The 14,320-nt window shown below is 38.7% G+C and overlaps 1 protein-coding gene across 1 annotated transcript in view; it reads right to left on the reverse strand.

The window, feature by feature from the left end:
• Positions 1–737: 737 nt before the first annotated feature.
• ADAM22 (ADAM metallopeptidase domain 22) overlaps positions 738–14,320 on the reverse strand; it is a 132,839-nt gene continuing 119,256 nt past the window's right edge. The window contains exons 30-31 of the mRNA XM_040062556.2: positions 9,499–9,622; positions 738–8,256 (exon numbers count right to left, since the gene is read on the reverse strand). Of these exons, the coding sequence (XP_039918490.1) occupies positions 8,236–8,256; positions 9,499–9,622 (145 nt within the window). The 3' untranslated portion in view covers positions 738–8,235. The remainder of the gene's footprint in view (positions 8,257–9,498; positions 9,623–14,320) is intronic.

The raw sequence follows: 14,320 nt of genomic DNA on the forward strand, positions 1-14,320 counted from the left end.
TGTGAACCAATAGGGTTTTCTTCACTGATTTTGTAAACGTAACCCAGAGAAAACTAGAAAATAAGTTGTTCCAGACCCACAAGAAAATTCTGGATTCTTCAGCTTTTTGTTTTACATCAACATTTGAAAAAGCCTGTGTATTCACAGAGACTGATGAGATACCTCATCTTTCAAGTTTAGAGAGAAACTAATACATACAGATGTTAAGGAGTAACTACAGAGTTTGCTGTCGTAGCTAAAAAAAAAAAAGCTACCTTTGTGAAAATTGCTTCCCCATTAAGAGTAGATTCAGTGGACAGATTTAATATGCAAGTGGACAGATTGAATATACCTGCTTTAGAGAAACACTTACTTTCAGAATTAATGGTTTCTCTTTCCCACAAGGCATACTGGAGAATGCCTTACGTGACACCAAGTGGGGTAATTGCTCTCGACCTTTGAGCCATCCACGAGGCATAGTTTCAAATAGGTATTTTTCCTAGGTTGCCATCAAATATACAAACTAAGGGATAGTAATTTAAGATTTGCTTTGAGAACAGTAGGCCCCTAAGACATTTGAGAAGCTCACTGGATCATTTTCAACCTTGGAATTTGAAGAATAACATCTGTATTCTACTGTTAGCCTTTTCTTTTCCCATGCATGCAACATCTTTATTTTATAGAGACCTATAAAACAGAAAGTGCTAAAAACAATTACTTAGAAGAACAAAATACACAAAACAGTCTTTGTCATTGAAAGTCACTTTACTGATGTTACAGTATGTTAATAACATTGAAAACCACAGGCATTTGTATTAAATACTCTTGTAGAAGTGGATACTGTGACGCTGTTATTATTAAAAGTGAGCAGGAATTTAGAACCCCAAATTACGATTTGATTTTATAAAAAGCAACGTTTTGTTTAGCTACATGAAAGCCAGATTCATTCAACAGCCCAATGCCTATAATGTTTATGACAAAAATATCACACTCAAAGCTAGAAAGTTGTAAACTGCAATGCTTCATTTTGATGTTTATCAAAATCTTACTTTTTTATTACATCAGGTACGATTTTTAAGGGATTTTAACTAGCAAAGACAATGATATGTTGCAAATCATTGTTTTTGCCAATACTAGCCCAGCCACAGTGGTGGAACATGATTCTCCTTGCCTCTCAGTAATGGCTAGTATGAGTGAAAAAACAGCTTTTTTTTTTTTTTTACAGCAATGCCCAAGCTTTTTTTTTTTTTTACAGCAATGCCCAAGTTAAACATCAGCACAAAATGAAGCTGGCAGAGCCAGTTGGTATCTACCACCCCAAAAGCTTTGCTGAAAGAACTGGTCATACAGTAAATAGTGTTTTCTCATCAGATTAAAAATTCTGTAATGCTTTGCTATTCTGAAAAAAATATTTTGCATTTATGCAACAATAAAAATAAGTACTGTATTCTATATAAAACATTACCTATTGTAATATATTTTTATCCTTAAGAAAAGAAAACTCAGGTTAATATATTCACAGTTTGAGTATGTTCTGGACTGTATTTCCAAGTGTAAAGTATGCAGAGTCTACACAGGCAGTGAGCAGGAGTTCTTGTACCAATAATCAAACTAAATCAGCATTTGCAGTTCTACAGAGCCTTATAATATTGCATAATTAGCTGCTCGCACCACTCTACTTACAAGGTCAGTCAGGCCTATATACAGAATTTCTAACATGGTTGTAAAAATAGACTCTCCATGCTAAAGTTAGAATATATAAGGTCTTAAGGCCTCATGTTGAGTTTTTTAAACAAAAGCTTTATTTTTTTTTTATTCTGAGGACTACAGAAACAGAAAAATAAAAGCTTGTTGCTTTGACATTTTATGCTCTAGCAATTAAAAATTGTGTTGACACCTTTACTCCTCCCTTAGAGAACATGTTGCTTTTTAATGCTCTGTGCTTATTTTTCCAGATTTTCCTCATCTCATTCTGAGTTATATGGCAACTGTGGCCTATTTTAAGTAGCAGAAGTTTTTAAAACACTTTAAAGCTGGTTTAGCTGAAGTGATTTTGAAACTGGTATAGATTGGATTTTAAAGAGCTAGAACTGGCTATGTGAGCCAATTTTGAAGCCAGGTACAGTGTCTCAAATGTGAGGAATATCTGTGTTCTGAACTTATTTTTTACTGCTTATTTTTCTTACTTGGCTGAGATGACATAGGAATGTTGTCTGTTGTAGTGCTTTTCTCCAAATACTTGCAGAAAACTGTTGTGGATACCACGTGCCAGATGCACAAGATGCTGTTTCCAAAGCTGCAGTTTATGTCAGCATCCATGCTTGAGATACCAGAAATGGGTTTTCAAGCTGATTTAGAAAATACTTGTGTCAGGAGATTTTTAGCATAGATGATAGAAACTTTTACTTCCTTTCCTGTTTCTGACAAAATCACACTTAAGAGAGTCCTGTCTGTATTGCAGATATGTTTACACAATTAGTTTCACTGTTGGTTTTTTTTTCTTGCCTTATTAAGTTAATAGTTAAGTGCACACAGCAACCTCACTCCACTGTGCAATCATGCAATTTTGCAGTTTATTCAACTTTGTCTTCAGGAATCACACAATGTTTTGGGGAAAGGACCCACAAGGATAATCAAGTCCAGCTCTCAAGTGAATGACCCATATGGGGATTGAACCCTGGCGTTATTGACCCTGGCGTTATTAACACCATGCTCCAACCAACTGAGCGCATCAAATGTGATCAAAGTCAAATCCCATATTGCTGATATGTCATATTGTCATATGATTTGGAAGCCATGCAAATAGTGGGTCATCAGCTTATCCATTCTTGGCATTCAGTGGAGACTGAAATGCTCAAGCTCTTTAAAAATGAGGCAAATAGCATCATATTGTGGTTGAAAACAGTGGTCCAAACTGTCCACTGTTATCCCCTAACACTGATACTCAGGGAAGGAAACAGATGATCTTCAGACTTGGAGCAAGAGAAACAGGAAACAGTTCAACTTTTAGGTTCACAGACTTGGTGATTAAAGAGGCTTAGCCTTCAACAATGCTAGAAGGTGAGAGAGACACAGGATGGCTGAGTCACCAAGTGGTTTTACCAGCAGTATTCTGGTTTAACCACTAGAATTTAACCACTAAGCCCCCAAAACAGCTGCTTGCTCAGTCCCCACCCCCAGTGGGTGGGGCAAGAGAATTGGAAAAGTAAAAGTGAGAAAACTCATGGACATAAGAACATAAGAACAGTTCAATAATTAAAATTAAATAGTTGTAGTAATAATAGTAAAAAAAAATGAAAAGGGAATTAACGGAGCAAGAAATAAAACCCAGAAAAGCCAAGTGATGCAAATGAAAGCAATTGCTCACCATCAACAGACCAGTGCTCAGCCAGCCCCTGAGCTGCAGTTTTTCACGGCCAACCTTCCTTCTGGATTGTTACTGAGCATGGCATCATGGTTTAGGATATCCCTTGTGTCTGCTGTCCTGGCAGTGTCCCCACCCAACTCCTTGTGCACCCCTAGCCCAGTTGCTGGTGGGGTACGTGAGGAGCAGAAAAGGCATTGGCTCAATGCAAGCACTGCTCAGCAATAACTAAAAAATTTCCTGCATTATCTACAGTTTTCAGCACAAATGCAAACCACAGCCTCATACCAGCTACTGTGAAGAAAGTTAACTCATCCCCAGGCAAAACCAATATAAAATCCACGAGACATGAGGGATCATCACCTGATTATAGCACAAGCAAAAGATCTCAGAATCATTAAATGGTCTGGGTTGGAAGGGGCCATAAAGATCATCTTGTTCCAACCCCCCTGCCATGGGCAGGACTTTCCAGTAGACCTGGTCATTCAGAGCCACATCCAACCTGGCCTTGAACACTTCCAGGGATGGGGGCATCCACAGCTTCTCTGGGCAACCTGTGCCAGTGTCCTACCACCCTCACAGTAAAGAATTTCTTCCTAATACCTCATCTAAACCTACTATTATTAACAGCATTGGAAAGACCCTATCCATAGTGTGCATAGGTGACCAACTTAGCAGCTTTCTGACATCAGCCAACTCACAGAGGCTGTTTGTGGATGAATATTTCATAAAAATGCTTTTCAGTAGGAGTGAAAAGGGGATGGAAGAGAAAGGAGCTTGCTGAATTTTATACTAGAGTGTGATAACTTTGCCTACAACTAGGTATGGGATTTGATGACATAACAAGTCCTAAGGGCTAACTGAAGCACATATCCTTTAGGATTATGGAATCTCATTCTTCTTTCACACTACATTCTATCCATTAATCAATTCATTAATGAAGTTACAGTAATTTTGGTTAGAATTTGTAGTATATGCATGTCTATAATAGTGTACATACCCATTCTTAGCTCTGGTTTTGAAAAGTTAGTTTTGTCACATTAGTTTTGATAAGACCAATCAGTCCAAACCAGCAATAGGGATTTGAGTAAGAGGATTTCAGTACACTAACTATTGACACAATTTCTTTCTGATTTTAATTCAGGCTATAACCTCAAATGTCCACTTGTTCAATAGCACAATCAAAATGATTTCATGAGCACATGAGCTCAGCAGGTTCAACATCTCATAAATCAGGAACTCTTAAATCATTTGGAAGAAGCCATCTTCAACGTCAAGTTACACTTCAGGTGACTGGCAAGTTGTGACTTTAGTTGACAATTTAAGCAAAGACAGGCTCTATAACATTAACAATCTTCTTGAATCTACTTACTTAACTATAACAAAACTATATGTAAATTATCAGTCACAACCATCTCTGGTATATTGCCTGATATTACTAAAGTTCTTAAGTCAACAAATCCAGAATAAGTAGGTAAATCTTTACTGATTAAACTGTGGCGTCACTGTGCAGCATTATTTTTAGATACAATCTCAATTTTCCAGTCTCCATCAGTTAGTCATATTAATTTTATTATAAATTACACAAGATTCTTCTCCCACATTGAAATACATAAAGGTAACTTAAGTATATCTCATCCTGCCGGTCCTATGCTCATATAAACAATTGCTTCTATCTGAGAACTGATAGCTTCCTCACTTCTACAGGATAATTGGCTATAACTAGTTCATTTATTAAAATAAAACCAAAATAAAAGCATGAGTCTCAATGAGTCAAAATGACTGAGCTATATTAGTGACAAATACTCTGTTTTAGTCTGGATGAGGTATTATGCAGCAGATTATATTGCTATTGCCAGTGTAACTAACTACAGTGGATAAAAATATTTGCAATCTTCAAGGTGATTAATCTGGCAGCTTTCCAACACACTACACTTTAAAAGTAGGAAATGACAGCTTGTAAGCAAACAACTTCTCTGTCCAACCTCTACTAGCTTGGGAGGCTCACACAGCCCTGCCTATTCAGGTCTCCCAAGTTACCAACCTAATGCAAAGTTCTCTGCAGAAAAATTTTGCAAAAACACAGGTCCTGTCATATTCTCACTCTAGAACACCAAAGTGAAAGTCAACATTTATTTAGCTTAAACTTAGTGCTCAGAACTAGACTTCCAGTCACTACCTATCTCCAAATGTGAAGGTGAATGTTAAAGGTACACTACACACACATAATAAGTGTATCCTCATAAACTACAAATGAATTGTACCAAAACAAAAGAAGCTGGAAGTACATACTACATTGAAAATACAGTCAGGAGAGCCATTTGTTTGCAAAACAGGAAGCTATGAACATAGCAGAAAGAGCCGGTATGTTATATCCAGTTCTGTGTGCCAAATCTTACTGCTACTTGGTAAGGCAAAATGGAAAGGAAAAGTAAACAGTGGTAAACATAAGATACACACAGAAATCTAATGGGATTATTCAAAACTATATGCCAGTTTGTATCCAAAATAATACCATAAAAGGCACATGATGAACAGTCCAGTTACTGAAGACAAGATATGAATACGGGAGGGAAAACCAGCTTCCAGGCGACAGAGTAATACAGCGACGATCAGGTTATCATATTGTCCTAATGTGGGTGAACATCTTGAGGGTCCTGCTCAAAGTCCAGTGAAATCAACAAAAGACATTGATTTCAAGTTATGGCTCCGACCCTAATTTCATTAGCTACATGCTATCAACTATCTTTAATCCAGTTAGCTACACTCAAATCTTTGCAAAAAATATTCCTCAGTTCCAACTGATATATTTACCTTTCACAAAAATGCAGAATCTTTCCCCAAAGCAGTTACAAGTGACTGTCTCATTCCAGATGGTCAGTCTGCACCCACTTGTGCTCACTTATATTTGTCTTTTTCTAAATACTTACCAGAACCTGTTGACTGTGAAGGAAAATCATTTGAATGCCAAGGCCAATATTTTGTCATAATCCAACATACAGCCTAATCATAAAATATAGTGCTCCTAAAAATCTTACATATTTTACAGCTGCCAACATCTTTAAACATTTCTTAATTTAATCTTACATATATCTGACTTTATTGAAAGACGTAAAAGTTAAAAAAATACATTAAAAGGCTGCAAGTGTTGGGTTCACTTACTAAAGGAAACACATGAAAGAGGTAGAAGATTCAGAAACACCATAGATGTTCCCATTACAACAATATCTAATTAATCATACAGCTGTTGTGTAGAGTATTCAACTGCACCACACAGTCGGGTGTTTTATTCTGCAATGGTACTACCTGAAGCTAAGAATTAGTGAATTTTGGAAAACCAGAGAATTATAAGCTGATTTAATATGGTCCAGTTTCTTACTAACTGAAAATTCCCAATCAGAAGGTATTTGCTTTACAACAACCTTTAGAAGTCTCAGGTGTTGGAAATATAACCATCAACTTACACACAAGATTAATATCTTAATAAAGATAAAGAGTTGTTCCTTCCCACCCCGCTCTTTTTAAGCTAAATTCACTTGTTCTCAGTTTAATGCCCCAAGAAATTGTCAAGGGGGCTTCAGGGGCAGCAAGCATAGCATTCAAGCGCATGGTAAAGGTGATTCCAGTAACAAAATTGAAAGACAGCAATGAAACTGGCCACTTGCCCAGCACTGTTATTATCTAGTGCAGTGAAATTGTTATGCTTCTCATAAGCCTGTGCCTTGCCATCTAAAGCAGTGTCTGAAATGCTCTATCAAAAATACGCAGCAACTCTCACAGACAGACTTCACATCACCATATCCTGAACTGACTACTTAGAAGTATTCCCAAATGTCCGGTAAGTTTGGGCTGCACATGACTTAAAGACTGTTGGTCTGCTGAATCATTCTTGATTACACCTGTGAGAAGATACAGTGGTTATCCTACTAAACAAAGGATTTTGGCTGGTTCCTCTTATGATGATTTAAGACAAAATGCTGCTGTACTGGATTCCAAAGTCTACCATACAATTGAGATTGTCAAGACAGTATAAGATGCTGAAAAAGTTGTATAGATTTTGGTCAAACACCAGTTTCTGAGAGACACAGTTTTACAGTACTGTACTTTCTGTATTTCCAAGGACATCTGCTCATAATATTAGAAAACCTGAAGTGTGATGATGTTAGTCATGACTGTTTCTTTAGGCATTTGGCAAAATACACATACGTATAACAGCTATTTTTGACATTATTGACTGTTTACATATATACAATCTGTATACTGAGATTATAAACATGTAAGGTTAAAAAAAAGAAGATATAATCTTTGCTCTTTGTGTGAAATAGTTGCCTTTCAAAGCTTGAAATCCTGTCACAAAAAAAATTCCTATATTTCTTACTCCTGCATGCTAATCTCTACTACAGTATGTTGTTCTTCCCTTACATGTGGAAAGTAAAGAACACAAGGTTCATGCATACAGCGTACAGGTTTACATCATCTGTGCTCTCCGTGAGGCATGTTCCCAGTTTCACTCTGGTCTGACTCAGGTGTGCAATAAACCAGAGATAAACCTCTCTTACACAGGACTGGCAAATGGACTGCAGTTAGGATTCTAGGTCACCATGCAGAACTGCCTTGTCACATCTGGGCTAATTATTCTGTCAAATGTTATGATTTTGGTGGTTCATCAAATCCATAAAATACAAATCAAAAAGAAAGAAAAAAAAAAAAAAAAAAAGACTGTTATTTTTCCTTTCCACGTGAGAAGAGGTTATCACTGCGATATCATGGGCATCTCTGTTGATCTTTCGAATTGTCTGAGGAGCAGAAGAATGTGCAGTGACTCAGTGATGCTGAGTTTCTATAAAATCCAAAGTAAACAGTTCTGATGTGACCCCAGGAGAACAGTGCAGCTAGATGGATGTCTCCCATAGCTGGAGAGGGGGAAAATGAACACAAACACACATTGAACACCAAGATAAAACAGGATGTTGCCCAAACAGCGCGAGGAGCTTGTTTGAGGAACTGTGTCTACATCACTTGGGTCACCAAATCTCCATGCAGCCTCTGGTGGGTATCTGTTCACCAAGTGAGCGGACAGTCTTAAGCATTTTAGCACAACTTGCAGTCTGCATAGTAAATGCCCATGGCTGGGAGTTCAGGTTTTATTTTGGAAGGAGAAATGTCAGTGTAGCATCAAACTTGTATTAGACAGCTTTTACCTTAGAGTTACACTAATATTAGTGTAGAGATAACCTCCCATTTTCATCTGCCTAACTCTGCTCAGAGCAGCATGACTTTCTGCTGTGGGTTTGAGCTGCTGCCAAAGCAGTTCTAGGGCTGAGACACATCAGTACAGCCCAGGCTCCAAGCTACCTTGGGAGACCCTGTGCTGCACCTCACACAGGGGGAGCAGATTGCAGGTTCCCTCGGCAGCATTCCAATCCTTTTTTCTTGGAGAAAAAAAGGACAGAGAACATTGATGAGAATCTCATCAGCATCAGCAACATGAGCCAAGGGTATTGCAAGTAAAGCTCCTAAAGCAAATTTCAGAACTTTTTTGCTTATTCAAATACCTGCTACGTCTGAATTGACACAAAGGAAACAAAAGCCTTTAGGAGAAAGGAAATCTCTCCATATGGAACATCACTATCCACCACACATTCCAGCAGCTCCTGGTCACTCTAGGGGGGCCATGGTGGGCTCAGCTCACACAGTAATGAAGTCCCTCCAGGCCTGCAAGCCCTCCACATGCTCCATAACTGGAACTTTTTAACATAAAGCTGGAAAGCAGCTATCCCTGTAGCCTGAATGAAAGCTGCTGGGAAAAGTGCTAAGAAAGGAGAGCCAAACACACCACTTGCTCCAGGGCTGCTTGTACTCTGCAGCCCAAATGTGTCTGGGGCACATTTTCAGCTTGAAATAAGAAAAGTAGTGAAATCTGGGCTTCAGGGCAGCTTTAAGAGCAACCTGAAAAGCTGCCTGTAAACACAGCTGTCGAGGCCTTCATCGCTGCCAGAGGTTCAGCAGCTTCAGAACTTCAGGGTGCAAAGGAAATGCCACTCCAGCTCTCCCTGTTTGGTCAAAGTTGTTAACCCACCACAGTTTCCTTTTGAAAAACTACCAGTAAATCAAATCAATCACTGGTGAAATACAGAGAGAATAGGGACACATACCCTGGCACTTTGCCTGTTGACCTTTTTTTCTTCGTCAGGAAGTGGTGGCATCGGGTAAGGGTATTTTCTGCTGGAAGCAATAGATCCAGTAGATGAAGACGGAGACTTTGCAGGAGACAGTGTCCTGAGATGTTGAAACACACAAAATAAATGTGATGTCTTTGCATTCCAGCACTGCAACAGCAACTGCCATTACTCTGAAGCTTGGTTCAGAGCCAAATATAAAGCTTATTATTAGCTCAATATCAGAGGGATAAAATTGCTTGATCAGTAGTCTTATAATTTCATTATATGAATAAAGGTATTTAGAGATTTCAGGAACACTGGAAGAAAAAAAATTGCTACTTCTTATTAGAGTTGTATAACAAAAATGATTGCTTATACTGTTTCATATGGTACTGTAATTAATCATTATAAAATTATTAAAAAACCAATCTACAAATGAATAAATACAGAACTAAAAGATAAACATGGCATTATGAAGCCTATAGAAACAGTAATTGTATAAATAAAAGCTGAACAAATGTCTTCTCCCAGTGACTGAATGGCAATTATGTGTCTTTATGCATATCTTACACATCTCCTAAATTGATACAAACATAGCAAATTAATCTATCATTTTTATAACATTAATTTACACAAATACATGCATTTGGAGGCCAAACTGTTAGTTGTGAAGTAACAAAGGCATATACAAAGTGCTAATAACAAATTGTTATACATGCAAGCATCATACAGTGCATATTGTTCCAGCCAAAGAAAGAGTCTGATGAGAATATACAAAAATGGACTGATTAGTCAATGGCAATCAGCATTTCTGTACAAGGTGAGTAGAGTAAGCAGGAGCAAGTAAATGTTTGTATCACATGAAAGGCATTCTTTTCATGTCAATAAGGCAACAGCACATTATTGACTGAAATTTTATACCCAAGAAAAACTCTTATGCTTCTGTTTTGAGATTCTGCACTTTTCCCACTTGAGAGGTTCCTATCAGGCTCTAAATCTCGGCAGAGTAAAATGAAAAAAAGGCCTCAAAGTAGAAAAATTGAGCTATCTTGGCCACCTTGTTCTCTTGTGCAGACCAAGAGCATTTACCACAGGAGGCCTGTTAATACCACAGGCACATCACTCAGCCCTCCCTGAGCACTGCTATCTAGTATCTTCTGAGTTGATGTGTCCCTGAAGATGGAAAGTTTCCATAATAATAAGTGAAATCTATTTACCTCTAAATAATTGCACTTTTATTTTGGACTACTATGTCATTTTGTTGTGTCTGTAGCTCCCTACAACAGCACATTCTGTTGCCTCCCACACAAACAATGACTGATGTTAGCCACAAGCAACAAGGTGTCAATGGAAATTAAATGGTGAGAACTCTCCAGTCTGACTCATGATCCTCTAATACCTCATGTGGTAGCTTCTAAGTTCAGCAGCACTTAAAAGATCTACATTGGTACAATTATCCAGTAATGGAAGCATACATCTTCAGTACCTGCACATTGATCGCCCATTAAGATGAACTGGACATACACCAATGTTTTCAGGAAAAAAAACCTGAAACAGTTACTGCAGTATAAAACAAGGTGTTTGTATGTCCAACATCATGGATCTGGGCACCAAACTGTGCATGCAAGAAAACTGGTTAATATAAAAAAAAATTCCAGGGAAAAGTTGTCAACAGTGCCCTGCTGTTCACCATCCATACAAGTCCTCCCATCTCTGCCCACACTTGGACTAGTATGGATCATTAATAACCTATTTGTGGATCTAAAATGAAGAATATAAGGAGAAGAGGGAAGAGGGGAAACAAGGAGAGCAGATTTTATATATTATTATTAATCCTATTAGTCATAGGTTTTACCCCATTGCTGCAGTAGAATTTTAAATTTTTGTTTTAAAATTTGTAACAATGTATTTGGAGATCAGAAACAAGGAAGTGAGCTAGTGGAATCTAACTTGGCAAGCCCTATCAGAAAGCCATTTATAAGGTAGCACAGCCAGGGGGTGGCACAAAATGAAGGTATTTCCCATCTCTTTCCCCACACCAGGCACGACACTTCCAACATGCCACAGGCTCTTCACATTTTAGATACTCTAAGAGAAGGCCACAGTGAGAGGAAAAGCCATAGCCAATCTTCCTATCTGTCCCTCTGAGAAAGTGATCCTGGAAGGAATTATAATCTTCCGAAGGATGGGGCATCTTGAATATTTTCCTCTGACCAGGGTCCCTAACTGAGCCTCTTAGCCAGGAGGCTTTGCACCATAACTCAAACACAATGCTGTCTTTTCCAAACATCTTGAAGGCCAAGCCTCAGTGTGCTGCCTACATATCCTCCTTCTCAAACCTCCTTTGCACTGCCTGCTCACCTGCAGTTTGCACACCTAACTGATGTAAGCTTTGCTGCTTGGCTGCATCTGCAACAGTTCAGCCAATGCATGGAGAATGCAGTTGCACACTTACAGAAATGACCTTGCCCTCCCCTCACAGGGCCTCACCACTTATTTTTGCTATAGAGTTACATGCTGGTTTTTGTCATCTTTAGTGCCAACTACTGAGACTGTGAACATACACTGCTCAGCATATGCTCACAGATCTTACAGCGTGTCTTCTGTGATAACCAACATTGTTTGAGGTGGTTTTGATCACCTTTCAGGTTGTGCCCTGCAACTGTGTATGTGCTGTGTATCCCAGATTTACATATACTTTAAATGAGAAAGGTCATGTCTGGCTCTTTCTCATTTACAGGATAGAGAAACAGCATTCAGGGACACTTGCGGGAAATGCTGGGGTTAGAGGTAGGAAAACTTGGCAGTTTTGGTCAAGGGTGGGATCCACTTAGCTTTCACTAGGGTTTCAGTTCTCCTGCAATCAAATCCATTAGCTTTCATGGCAAATGTTGCTTCCAGCTGAAACTTACAGATGAAACCACGACAACAGAGATTCAGAGGTTTTTTTATTGTCAACCCCAAATGAAACCATCCACCTCACCCCCCAAAATTCTAATTTTTGACCAGAAAGCAAGACAGAGTGTCCACTTTGTGTCTTTCTGGCCTGAAGACTAAAACTAAGAGTGTGTGGGGACCATTCTGTGATTTACAACAAACACAGTGGCAGCAGGAAGACATCTGGAAGCAGTCCCTGCTGCCTTAGGCCTACCGACTCAGCCTCTTGTCTCTAAACAGCCAGTGTTGGCCCACAAGAAACAGAGCAAAATGTGTCACCTGGTCACACTACACATCTTGCAATTTTCAGTGCCATTTTAGCTGAACTCAAGGCAGACGGCCCTGACAGATCCAAACTGTTCACAAACTGTGGGTGATACTCTTTTATGACTTAAATAATGTAATGAAATTCAATTAACATTCAACCGGGTGAAAGATTTCAAGCCCAAATATAGACCCTATCAGCCTGATCTGACTTTTGCTGCTGTGGATTCAGCTCTTTTTATGACATCATCAACCTAGATCCTACACTAGGAAGTTAGGATCTTCTAAAAACACTGGTGTGGCTAAACATTTCAAAGTAAGTTCCTTCTAAAAAACACAGATGTGCACACATGTCCTCAGAAAGAGGAGCAGCAGAGGGGAGAGGAGGCTCATGGAGGGGCTGCAGAAGAGACAATGGTTATGGCTCCAAGTGATCTGTCACTTGGAGCAGTGAACTATGCCTCAGAAGCAGACACTCACATGCTTCAATGAACCCTTCTCCCTAACTCTTGAAAAAAAATACGGATCCTACTGACATCAGTCGGCATTTTTCATTGCCTGCCAACAAGAACGGTATTTTGCTTTGGTTGCAATAGGAAAAAGTCTTGTTTGTTGTTTTTTTACTTTAAGCATAGTCTAGAGCTGCCTCAGCAAGAGCAGCTCGCCAAGGGCTGGTCATGGCTCTGGCCTCAGCTGGATGCTCACAAAGGAAGGTAATGGAGATGGTCAGCTGAAGAGGAACTGAGAAAAAAACGAGGACACAAAAGCACATTAGAAATAGGAGGGAAATGACACCCTACTGTCTCCTCCTTCCATGCCCCTTCCCAATGCCCTTCTGATATGGCAAGTCCATTTTCCATTATGTGCTCTGAGTCTCCATCTAAAAAAACCCTTTGTTTGTAAACTACTTTTGTATTTAAATAACTCTCATAAAATATAACTCATTGTAAATAGTTGCATTAAATCAAATGTAGGCAGTTCAATGCTTTAGAAGGTGCTTTATAGTCTTTTTTGTTTATAATTATCTACAGAAATGCCATATTTGGGGCTTCTGGCAGTTTGTTTTCTGATTCCATTATGGCTCCATCAAGTCTTTCAAATTCAGTGAGAATTCTGAGTAATCCTTAACCATATTTTACAAGGTCAGCCTGTGCAGGGGGCATTGTGATTGGCAGTACCAAGAATAAGCAGTAGCAGCACATTCATAAAATAACATCCCTTACAGCAAAGATAAAATCAGGGAGAAGCTTCCTGCCTGATTTTATTGCTGAGGTTATGTGGTTATACCCTGGTACACAAAATTAAAATCAAGACTAGACTTTGAGCAGGGAAATGAGAGATTTCTTCACAGATCTTATTTTCTTACAGATGGGAATCCCGCACTTGGGAGTTTTCTGGTGCCAGAGACACCAGCCACTTTTATTTCTATCATTAATAAATAGTAATTATATAGAAATAACCTTGTAGACTAGAAAAAATTATTAGGAAATCAGGTGTTAGAGGGACAAATTACACTTCATACAGGGTTTTTTAAGTAAATGGAGAAAATCTTGGTGATGACGAATATCTCTATTTTCTGAAAATCTGCAACATTCCTAGCAATATCCTGGGACTC

The sequence above is a fragment of the Hirundo rustica genome, chromosome 1 (genome assembly GCF_015227805.2).
Source record: "Hirundo rustica isolate bHirRus1 chromosome 1, bHirRus1.pri.v3, whole genome shotgun sequence".
In the NCBI taxonomy this organism is placed as follows: Eukaryota; Metazoa; Chordata; class Aves; order Passeriformes; family Hirundinidae; genus Hirundo; species Hirundo rustica.